Source organism: Pristiophorus japonicus, chromosome 15 (assembly GCF_044704955.1).
Source record: "Pristiophorus japonicus isolate sPriJap1 chromosome 15, sPriJap1.hap1, whole genome shotgun sequence".
Lineage (NCBI taxonomy): Eukaryota > Metazoa > Chordata > Chondrichthyes > Pristiophoridae > Pristiophorus > Pristiophorus japonicus.
In genome coordinates, this window is record NC_091991.1 from 83,358,195 (window position 1) to 83,370,354 (window position 12,160).

General features: G+C 41.9%; 1 protein-coding gene across 2 annotated transcripts in view; it reads right to left on the minus strand.

The window, feature by feature from the left end:
* Positions 1-12,160, minus strand: part of caprin2 (caprin family member 2) — a 119,592-nt gene that overhangs the window by 27,798 nt on the left and 79,634 nt on the right. The window contains exon 19 of one of the 2 annotated variants that reach the window (XM_070900665.1): positions 2,342-3,953. The exons of the other annotated variant lie outside the window; for it this stretch is intronic. Coding sequence (XP_070756766.1) covers positions 3,913-3,953 — 41 coding nt within the window. The 3' untranslated portion in view covers positions 2,342-3,912. Of the gene's footprint in view, positions 1-2,341; positions 3,954-12,160 lie in introns of those variants that run through there. 2 annotated transcript variants of the gene reach the window in all.

Sequence of the window (12,160 nt, forward strand, 5' to 3'; positions counted from 1 at the left end):
GTGGGCGTCGCTGGCCAGGCCAGCATTTATTGCCCACACCTAATTGCCTGTTAGGAAGTGGTGGTGAGCCGCCTTCTTGAACTGCTGCAGTCTGAGTGTTGAAGGAACTCCCAGAGTGCTGTTCGGTGGGGAGTTCCAGGATTTTTTCCCAGCAACAATGAAGGAACGGTGATATATTTCCAAGTCAGGATGGTGTGTGACTTGGAGAGGATCTTGGAGGTGGTGGTGTTCCCATGCTGCCAATCAAATGGACTGCTTTGTCCTGAATGGTGAACTGCACTCATCCAGGCAAGTGGAGAGTATTCAACCACACTCATGACTTGTGCCTTGTGGGTGGTGGAAAGGCTTTGGGGAGTCAGGAGGTGTGTGTCACTTATCACAGAATACCCAGCCTCTGTCCTGTGCTTGTAGCCACAGTATTTATGTGGCCTGTCCAGTTACGTTTCTGGTTAGGATGTTGATGGTAGGGAATTCGACGATCTTAATGCCATTGAATGTCAATGGGGGATGGAGATGGTCATTGCCCGGCCCTTATGTGGTGCAAATATTACTTGCCACTTATCAGCCAAGCCTGGATGTTGTCAAGGTCTTGCTGCATGCGGACACGGACTGTTTCATTGCTGAGGAACTGCACACTGTGCAGTCATCAGCGAACATCCCCATTTCTGACCTTCTGATTGAGGGAAGATCATTGATGAAGTAGCTGAAGATGGTTGGGCCTAGGACACTGCCCTGAGGAACTCCTGTTGTAGATGTAGGGTACAATCCATATGTATAATCGTACGCCATTGAGTCCCATGTGTCTGCCGGTGATGTGAAATTATATTAATGTCAAGTCTCCTATACTAGTGCCTTGTTTCCATTTCTAGATTGCGTGCCCAGTTACATGGCTAAATATCTGCACACAAAAAGGACTGACTTGTCTTGGAGTTGGGAGTTGGTAGTTGGTAGTGGCGTAGTGCCAGGCAGTTCCAACCTGTTTATGCACCAGGTTGATCAATATCAGCAGTGCTCATTTCCAGAATAGTTCTAACTTTCAGGTTGGAATCCTCATTGAATCTGGTATTTAAGGTGAATTAGCAGACACCTCGTTCCTCAAGGAAGAGAATCTCATTCCCACACTTTTATTAAGAGTCTTCCAAATGGTTCCTTTGCTTCTCCAATGAAGCAAAAGGAAGATAGATGAGATTTTGACTGGCCTGATTTAGCTACACTAATGGCTTTGAGATAGCGGCTTGGTGTGAAACATCTCAGCTGGGATGACTGTGTATTTTGTTGCTTTAGCCTTTCCGAGAAACACTGAGAACTTTTTGCAGGGTAGAAAACCACAACTAAGGGAAAAGCACCCGATGCGACTACTGGTGGCAGAAAACAGTGTTGTCATACCAAACGCAAGTAAGCTAACGCAAATCCATTTTACAGGAAATTTACTCAAACAAAATAAAGCTTCAGGCAAACCTGTTGAAAGCACAGTGTACGTTAACCCTGCTTGGAACATAATATAGTACCCATGCCAATGGTGGGAGAAACCAGTGGAGGTATCTGTATTCAGTGTAGGAAGGGAAAAGTCAAATTCATTGAGATACATCTCCAAATTTTCTGGTTGGATGGGAAACGTTGGAAAAAGCACAGGAAAAATTAGGCTCTCATATTTTGCAAGCATTAATAATCACGCATATAGTATGATGAATAAGCAAATTATTCTTTTGGGGGAGCGGTAGATTTTCCCCGAATCTGTAACTTCACGGTATACCATTAGGATTTCAAGATGGCAACCTTGGAACAGCTATTGGCACGGTGGCAGCATTAAATAAATTTCCGCACTAATAATAGAATTATTATAGAATGAATTAAATGTTAATAAACTGTTAAATTAATTTGAAAAAACATGAAAAAAAAACTTAGACCTAATAAAAAAAGTTCTAAATTGTAAGTGGTCAATCATGGATCTGATTTTAATGGTTGGCAATTGCAAATTGCCCTCTCCAAATAAGATTCATTTTAAATTCCTTTTCATTAGCTCCTATGTTCACTCTGACCTTCTTAAGCAAGGTGTTTAGGATAGTCCTGGCCACTGACTTCCTTACAAACAATGAAATTCTGTCTCAGTCATCAGCAGAGGTCCCACTGCCAGATGTAAATGTACTTCAGATGGGAATACTCGATCACTCAGTCCAGCAAACTGACAGGGAACTTGCTCAGTCAACTCTGAAGGAGCGCACAGGATGGAATTCAGACCAGGGCTTCAAGAACTCGGTGGCCCGGCCCATGAATTGTTAAAACTCCTCAGATTAAGACCAATAAAACTTTAAAAAAAATGGAAATAAGCAAATTGTTGGCTCTTAAAAATGCACTTTTATTTAAGTTAACTATTCAGTTATGAAACGAGTACAGTTCTGTGCTCTGGATTCACGTGAAGATGAAGAAATCTCCAGAATTGTTCAAGAAGTCGCTGGATGCATCGTAGGTTTCTATGGAAGGATAAACTAGAAGGGCTGAATGGCCTCTCTCATCGGTGAAAACCATTCAAATTCTCTCAATAGATATATTTGTTAGTCACCAAGGAGAGGAAACTTGGTTCACCTCACGAGCAACTATTCCTATTCTGAGTGTTTAAAAGTTGTAACCTTAAAATTAGAGCTAGGTCATTTCGGGGTAATGTCAGAAAGCACTTCTTCACACAAAGAGTAGAGGAAATCTGGAACACTTTTCCCAAAAGGCTATTGAGGCTAAGGGTCAATTGAAAATTTCGAGACTGAGAATGCTAGATTTTTGTACGGCAAGGGTATTAAGGGTTATGGAACCCAGGCTGGTAAATGGAATTGAGATAAAGATCAGTTACGATCTATTTGAATGGCAGAACAGGCTCAACGGGTTGAATGGCCTCCTCCTGTTAAGATTGTTCCAAAAAACAGAAAAAGGTTTCTATTTTGGTTGTAAAGACTATTGAGTTCCAGCATTTGTAAGAAAGATATTGTCCTCTACTTTACTCCAGAATAGAAGTCACATTCTGAACTACTACAAATGTAAAACAAACAGCGATTCCGAAGTTCCTATTTATTTTTATAAGGAAAAGAATCCCCCAAAATGGAATGCAGATAATTAGAATGTAATCTATAGATTTAAACTTCGTGAGCAGACAATATCCCAGATTATAAAAGGTAATTCAGTTTGCAAGAAGATAAGGAGACAAAAAGGGTGTCGCTCATTCGAGTACTTCACTTTGCTACAGCGCCCTAATTTGAGAGAATATTTTATTATCCTTTTTTAAACACACATTTAATGGCTGTAAACAAAATCAATATACATCCAGAAATCCGTGATTCACCATTTCATGTAAAATCTGAAATGTCTCAACAGCTGAGGAAAACTGCATCCCTACATAATGCAAGATTGACACATCTCACGTTCAATGCAGATTAAACAGATGACAGCATCAAATGCATTCCCTGGGTGGAATAAAGACAGTACGAGCTACAGTATAAGTAATAACATCACTGTCCTTGTTATGTTATAGTTCGAGTGAAAATACTGTACGTGTTTGACTGTAAGCAAGGCAACAACAGTGTGGCTGTCTTTACAATTCATACACAAAAACATCTCCACAATAAATATCTTGAGCATTTGAGCAATGGTTGTACCTAATACAACTGGCAGGATGTTCCATGCACCCTCAAGACACTTTGTTTTTCTCAAGCTCCCAAACTTTTTCAGCAGATGAAGTTCAATTTCCCTGAAGTCTGAGATGCAATGGGAACCAGGTTAAGGACGTGTCTGTATACAGTCTGTAATGATGCGGGAATAGGTGTGCTTAATCCCATCAAGACGCTTTTTGTTTGTATACTCTATCAGACTGTGGGGAGTGTGTATTGTAAACTGCAAAAACTGTGCAAACTTGATTGTGGTGGTAATTTATTCATGCGTCTGCCTCATTTGTGGTAAGATGCCATGGCCTGTGAAGAGAAATGAGCCCAGGTCAGTAAGTTCAGCTTTTCTGTTCAGGGTACCTTGCACAATTCATCAAATTGAAGTGTTCAAGTACTGTGTGCAACAGTCTCACTGCACAACTTCTGACTGACTGTCTTTACTCTGCTATGCCAGCATTGGACCATATTGTGAAAATTAATCTTAACTACAGAAGGTCAAGGGTTCAAGTCCCACTCCAGAGACTTGAGCCCATAATTTAGGCTGACACTCCAGTGCAGCACTGAGGGAGCGCTGTTCTGTGAATGTAAAATATCCCATGGCATTATTTTGAAGAAGAGCAGGGGAGTTCTCCCCAGTATCCTGGCCAATATTTATCCCTCAACAAATACAGATTATCTGGTCATTATCACATTGCTGTTTGTGGGAGCTTGCTGTGCGCAAATTGGCTGCTACATTACAACAGTGACTACACTTCAAAAGTACTTATTTGGCTGTAAAGCGCTTTGGGATGTCCTGAGGTTGTGAAAGGTGATATAAAAATGCAAGTCTTTTTTTAACAGCTGTTTCATCCTGTAATTCAAATGTATCGGTAACTGGGTGTCTGTATCCATCAAGACCACATTAGGATGCACATTTTCTTCACGGAACATTGGTTGGTTTAAACTATCCTTCTTTCTGTGATGCTGTACCATATCATCAATGCAATCTCAAACAACCTCAACTTTTCACAATAGTCACAAATCCCTCCACTTAATCATTTATGCAGCCCATTTGAATCAAAGTGATATAATATTCTGTGTAGATCTATATGAAGAACATGTAAAGTTTACACTTTTTCTGTTGTTTTTCAAAACCAACGCTTCCTTCCCAGCACTGAAGTCTTAGGCAAGTTAATTATCGATTTTTTGACATCTGAAATCGAGGGGGAGCTGTTGTTTGTCACGTAGTCTTATTGCCAAGTCGCTGGTTGCGTAACGCACGTGTCGTTTGTTTAATAGCTGGAACTCGCTATCATGTGGAGTACTTGTAGCGAATAGCACAGGTGGTTTTAAGGGGATGTTAGATAAGTACATGAGGGAGAAAGGTATAGAAGGCTATGCATATAGCACGAGATGAATTAGGGTGGGAGAAAGCTCGTGTGGAGTTGGGCCGAATGATCTGTTTCTGTAGTGTAAATTCTATGTAAGGCTCAGTTGGTCTAGAACCCAAACCTCTGATTTTCATTAAACCTAGTGATTAAATCTATGCTGCAAGCAGACATTACAGTCTGATCTACTGCTCGAGTAAAAATAGCTGTGAAGCCGCAGCCAAATTTCCATTCTTCCCATCAGTGTTACAAATATGAAGCTGTATTTTTTGAAAAGGAGGGTGAGAGGAAAAAAGAGACAGGTGAAACAGAGATGACAACACTGTTACCAGACTATCAGAAGCAGTGAACTGAAAACATAGCTGCATGAGGAATCCTCGGCCTTGTGATTTCTACTCTAATTTCACAGTACTCAGCATTCCAACAGAACAAGTTGACTTAGATCATCAGTTTGAATTGAACAGTTTTCACCACTGCATAGAATCATACAGCGCAGAAGGAGCCCATGTCCATCGCATTGTGCTGGCTCTTTGAAAGAGCTATACAGTTACTCCCACTCTCCTGCTCTTTCCCGGTAGCCCTGCAAATCTTTCTTTTTCAACTATATATCCAATTTCCCTTTGAAAGTTACTACTGAATTTGCATCCACCATCCTTTCAGATGGTGATAGCATTCCAGATCATAAGAACCCATGGCGTTAAAAAAAAATTCTCATCTTCCCCTGGTTCTTTTGCATGATGGAGCAAGCACATTACAGTATTGTGCAGAATGTACCCACCAGGAACAGTTCGTTTATAAGAACATATGTAGAACTCGTTACAGAACAAGGTTTGCTGCGCATCAGACTCCAGTGGAAATAGCGTAGCTAAGTGAACTAAGTGGGCCCAAACAGGGTGCTGGGATGTTCTCAGATGTTGCTACTGGTTTTACATTGAGATTTTAAATTCTTGTAGCAGCATTAGGTAAATTAGATCTCGTTCCGTAATTATAAATTCTATTATTCAATTAAAGAGTTTCATAAGCCTATTTTATCAAGTAAACATGAATATGACATTTTCAACAATACATTGTGAAGGCCAGGCCCACCTGAAGAGCGGAATAATTGATTGCCGCACCACAGCCCACATCCCAACTGCTTTGTAAAAGATGCTGGAAATCTGAAATAAAAGCAGAAAAAGCTGAAGAGACTCAGCAGGTCAGGCAGCATCTGTGGAGAGAGGAAGGTAGGGTTAACGTTTCAAGTCGACCTTTCATCAGCACCAGGTCACCATACCTTCCTCTCTCCATACACGCTGCCAGACCTGCTGAGTGTTTCAAAGCATTTGCTACCTCTATTTCCCTTCTGTTTGTGTTATTGCCCTAGTTTTAGTCGACTGCAGCTCCTACAATTAATGTTTTAAATCCTTCAATTTCTATGAAGGGAGGTAGAGATGCAGTGTGACCCGGCACGGATGCTTTGTAGCACATGGCATAACTAAATATATAGAAATCACAGAATAGAAAATGGTCTTTTCTCCCCGTCCTGCCAATTTGCCTTGCACCATTCCCTTTCTGATAAGAACATAAGAGTTAGGAGCATAAGTAGGCCTTTGGGCCCCTTGAGCCTGCTTCGCTATTCAATGAGATCATGGCTGATCTTCTACCTCAACTCTACTTTCCTGCACTATCCCCGTATCCCTAATATCCAAAAATCTATCGATCTCTGTCTTGAATAAACTCACCGACTGAGCATCCACAATCCTCTGGGGTAGAGAATCCCAAAGATTCACCACCCTCTGAGTGAAGACATTTATCTTCATATTAGTCCTAAATGGCCGACCCCTTATTTCCGAGACTGTGACTCCTGGTTCTAGACTCCCCAGCCAGGGGAAACATCCTCCCTGCATCTACCCTGTCAAGCCCTGTAAGAATTTTGTATGTTTCAATGAGATCACCCTTCATTCTTTTAAACTCAAATATAGGCCTAGTCCACTCAATCTCTCCTCATAGGACAATCCCCCCTGCCCCCCCATCCTCAGTCTAGTGAACCTTCGTTGCACTCCCTCTATGGCAGCTATGGTGTCCTTTGGTAAGGACACCAAAACTGTACACAATACTCCAGGTGCGGTTTCACTAGGGCCCTATATAATTGCAGCAAGACATCTTTATTACAAGAGGATTTGAGTATAGAGTAAAGGCCAACATACCATTTGCTTTCTTAATTGCTTGCTGTACCTGCATGTTAACTTTCAGTGATTCATGTACAAGGACACCAACATTTCCCAAATCTCTGTTTAAAAAATACTCCGTTTTTCTATTTTTCCTACCAAAGTGGATAACTTCACATTTCTCCACATTATATTCCATTTGCCATGTTCTTGCCCACTCGCTTAATCTGTCTATCTGCTTGAAGCCTCTTTGCATCCTCCTCACAACTTACATTCGCACCTAGCTTTGTATCATCAGCAAACTGGGATATATTACATTTGGTCCCATCCAATCATGGACATAGATTGTGAATAGCTGAGGCCCAAGTACTGATCCTTGCAGCACCCCACTAGTTAGACTGCAACCTGAAAATGACTTGTTTATTCCTACTCTGTTTTCTGTCCGTTAACCAATCCTCAATCCATGCTAGTATATTACCCCCAACACCATGAGCCCTCATTTTGTTTAATAACCTTGTGTGGCACCTTATAGAATGCGCTCTGAAAATCCGAATACACCACATCCACTGGTCCCTCCTCATCTATTCTGATAGTTACAACCCCAAATAATGCCAAACATGATTTCCCTTTTGTAGATTCTGCCCAATCCTATTATTATTTTCTAAGTGCCCTGTTACCATGTTCTTAAAAGTAGGTGCTAGCATTTTGCTGACTACTGATGTCAGGCTAACTGGTCTGTAGTTCCCCGTTTTCTCTCTCCCTCCTTTCTTAAATAGCGGGGTTACATTTGCTACCTTCCAATCCGCAGGAATTTTTTTTTTAATCTATTGAATTTTGGAAGATGACAACCAATGCATCCACTATCTCTAGCTACCTCTTTCAAAACCCTAGGATGTAGGTCATTAGGTCCAGGGGATTTATTGGCTTTCAGTACCATTAATTTCTCCAGTACAATTTTTTTTTTACTAATACAGGTTGAACCTCCCTTGTCCGGAACCCTCGGGACCTGGCCTTTTCTGGATAAGGGATTTTTCCGAATGAGGGATGGTCACGTTAAATTGGATGGTACAGGTACTGAGCAAGGGGATATCGGGGTTGGGATCGTGGGGTCAGGCCAGCGATTGCGGGAGTCGGCAGCAAGGAAGGACTTCAATTTGTTCATGTTGGAGTTCTGCGCATGCGCCACCCGGTGGCGGGGAATGGTTCTGGACAAGGGGTGGTTCCGGATAAGAGAGTTCTGGATAAGGGAGGTTCAACCTGTACTAAATGTCTTTCAGTTCCTCATTCTCGCGCGTACCTTGGTTCTCCACTATTTGCAGGAGTTTTTTTTCAGTCTTCTTCCATGAAGACAGACACAAAGTATTTGTTTAATTTCTCTACCATTTCCTTATTCCCCATGATAATTTCTCCTGTTTCCGCTTTATATACTTATAGAAGCTTTTACAATCTGTTAAGTCTCTCGCTAGTTTACTCTCATTCAGTGGATGTGGTGTATTTGGACTTTCAAACGGCTTTTGACAAGGTCCCGCACAAGAGATTGGTGTGCAAAATCAAAGCACATGGTATTGGGGGTAATGTACTGACGTGGATAGAGAACTGGTTGGCAGACAGGAAGCAGAGAGTCGGGATAAACGGGTCCTTTTCAGAATGGCAGGCAGTGACTAGTGGAGTGCCGCAGGGCTCAGTGCTGGGACCCCAGCTCTTTACAATATACATTAACGATTTAGATGAAGGAATTGAGTGTAATATCTCCAAGTTTGCAGATGACACTAAACTGGGTGGCGGTGTGAGCTGTGAGGAGGACGCTAAGAGGCTGCAGGGTGACTTGGACAGGTTAGGTGAGTGGGCAAATGCATGGCAGATGCAATATAATGTGGATAAATTGAGGTTATCCATTTTGGATAAAGGCAGATTATCTTCTGAATGGTGGCAGATTAGGAAAAGGGGAGGTGCAACGAGACCTGTTCACCTGTTGAAAGTTGGCATGCAGGTACAGCAGGCGGTGAAGGCGGCAAATGGTATGTTGGCCTTCATAGTTATGGGATGAGAGTATAGGAGCAGGGAGGTCTTACTGCAGTTGTACAGGGCCTTGGTGGGGCCCCACCTGGAATATTGTGTTCAGTTTTGGTCTCCTAATTTGAGGAAGGGCGTTCTTGCTATTGAGGGAGTGCAGCGAAGGTTCACCAGACTGATTCCAAGGATGGCTGGACTGACATATATGGAGGGGAGACTGGATCAACTGGGCCTTTATTGACTCGAGTTTAGAAGGAAGAGAGGGGATCTCATAGAAATGTATAAGATTCTGATGGGATTGGACAGGTTAGATGTGGGAAGAATGTTCCCGCTGTTGGCGAAGTCCAGAACCAGGGGACATAGTCTTAGGATAAGGGGTAGGCCACTTAGGACTGATGATGAGGAGAAACTTCTTCACTCAGTTGTTAACCTGTGGAATTCCCTGCCGCAGAGAGAGTTGTTGATGCCAGTTCATTGGATATATTCAAGAGGGAGTTAGACATGGCCCTTGCGGCTAAAGAGATCAAGGAGTATGGAAAGAAAGCAGGAAAGGGGTACTTAGGGAATGATCAGCCATGATCTTATTGAATAGCGGTGCAGACTCGAAGGGCCTAATGCACCTATTTTCTGTATTCCCTTTCTTGGTCCTCCTTTGCTGAATTCTAAAATTCTCCTAGTCCTCAAGCTTACTGCTCTTTTTGGCAACATTATAACATGGAAAATGTTTATTCAGCTGCGTTCTTTCCCTTGCCACAAGGCAAGGTGGAAAGCTCAACTGTATTTTGCCTCCATCCCCGTAAGAAACTTTACATCTCTGCTTTACGATTTTTCATTGTTCAACCGTTCAGCTATATACACACAATAGGATACGATACAAGGTAGATGCAGATAGGATGTTTCCACTGATAGGGAGACTGGAACTAAAGGGCACGATCTTAGAATAAGGGGCCGCCCATTTAAAACAGATGAGAAATTTCTTCTGGGGGTTGTAAATCTGTGGAATTAGCTGCCTCAGAGCTGTGGAAGCTGGGACATTACGAAACTCTCGGAATAAATTTGAGAGAAATAAATGATAAGGAAATAAGGGGTTATGGAGAGTGGGCGGGGAAGTGGAGCTGAGTCCATGATCAGATCAGCCATGATATTGAATGGCGGAGCAGGCTCGAGGGTCCGTATGGCCTACTCCTGTTCCATTATTTGAAGAGGCTGCTCCTATTTAACATATTAGGATGGGAGTGACCAACCTGACCCTGTAAGCAGCATACCGCATTTACTATCCTTATTTGGTGCTTCGTCTGGTTTGAATATTGTGAGCCTGGAGGTTTTGGGAATGTCTCATTTTAGCACCGTTGCCTCATCAGTGGATGATTCCCAAATCAGACCAAGATGTGTCAGTAGAGTTTTAGAATGAATATTAACATGGATTTAAGCGTCTACAGTACACACCTGTGGATTCTACAAGGTTGAAGATGTGGACACCTTTTTCATAAATACACCAACTGTACACTACTGCTCTTGGAGCAATAATCAGTATTATGTAACTATTCTCCCCACACTGCATTTTGCTGGACAAATAATCCTGCTCTGGAAAGCTCATTGAAGTCGTGATGAAACTACAGCAGGGACTGACTTTAAAACTACAAGTCTCACTCCACCTCCAACTTATTGGCTGACACGCGCGTTAAGTCATTCCAAAATATACTTCAGATGACTCCTTCTGGAAACGAGTAAGAAATTTAACCTTGCTTACACCTTGATGGAAATCAGATTGACCTGCACAACAGAAGCAAGTTTCCATCACACAATGCTGTTCCTAATATTCTCCCACTACTAAAAACAGTTTGAAATGGATGAAACTGGTGTCCATTCATCCGCGATGTTCTTAGTGATGAATTTCTTGATCTAGGACCGCAGATGTGAAATTGTAAATTAATTTTCCAGAAGAAACTTGGAATACACTGGCACCTGACACTCAACTTGCATTTATATAGTGCCTTTAGTATAGTAAAACATCCCAGTGTTTTTTCTCCTCTGTTATTTATCCAATTACCTTTAGAAAGTTACTATTGAATTTGTATCCACCACCCTACCAGCAAGTGTATTCAAATCCTAACCACTTGTTGCATCACAGTTTTTCCCTCATGTCATCTCTAATTCTTTTGCCAATCACCTTAAATCTGTGCCCTCGTTATCAACCCTTCAGGCATTGGAAATTATTTCTGTATTTGCTCTATCTAAACCCTTCATGATTTGAAACACCTATCAAATCTCTCATAGCCTTCTCTGCTCCAAGGAGAAGAATCCCAGCTTCTCCAATCTATCCATTGAACTACTCCTTCAGCCCTGGAACCATTCTAGTAAATCTCTTCTGTACCCTCTCCAAAGCCCCAGTATTGAACACAGCTTAGGCTTATGGAGAGTCATATCTGTGTATTGCAAGACAAGTACCACATTGTGAATTCAGATAATTTGAACTGTGCGCAAATTGGGTGCTTTACCTATTTTCCAGAAGAAATGTGGAATGCACTGGCACAACTTGTAAGTTGTCTGCACTCATGTGAAATCATCTTTCAAGAAGGAAATATGACCAGAAATTCAATCCCAGACTCATGTACTGTTCATGCAGAAGATAAATTGGATGGAAAGGTCAATCACCCACATTTATTCATTAACAAGTCCATTTTTGGGGGATTGGGAAAGTGGGGTGCAGGGGGAAGGAAAGAGAAAGAGGGAATGGTAAGCAACAGAACACATGACAAGAAGTTCAACCTCCACAAAGATAGCAATGACTATTATCCTGAGGGACATCACCAGGGATACTGTCCCTTAAGAAAATTCACATCCTCAGGTGATCATGCACATCCGCTATACTATATTACAGGCTCAAACTGAGGCAGAGACCAGAGACAGACCACCAAATCATTTACTGGTACAAGAGCCATTGACAATAATTCACAGCTAAAGCTACAACAGGTCAGACCAAGGG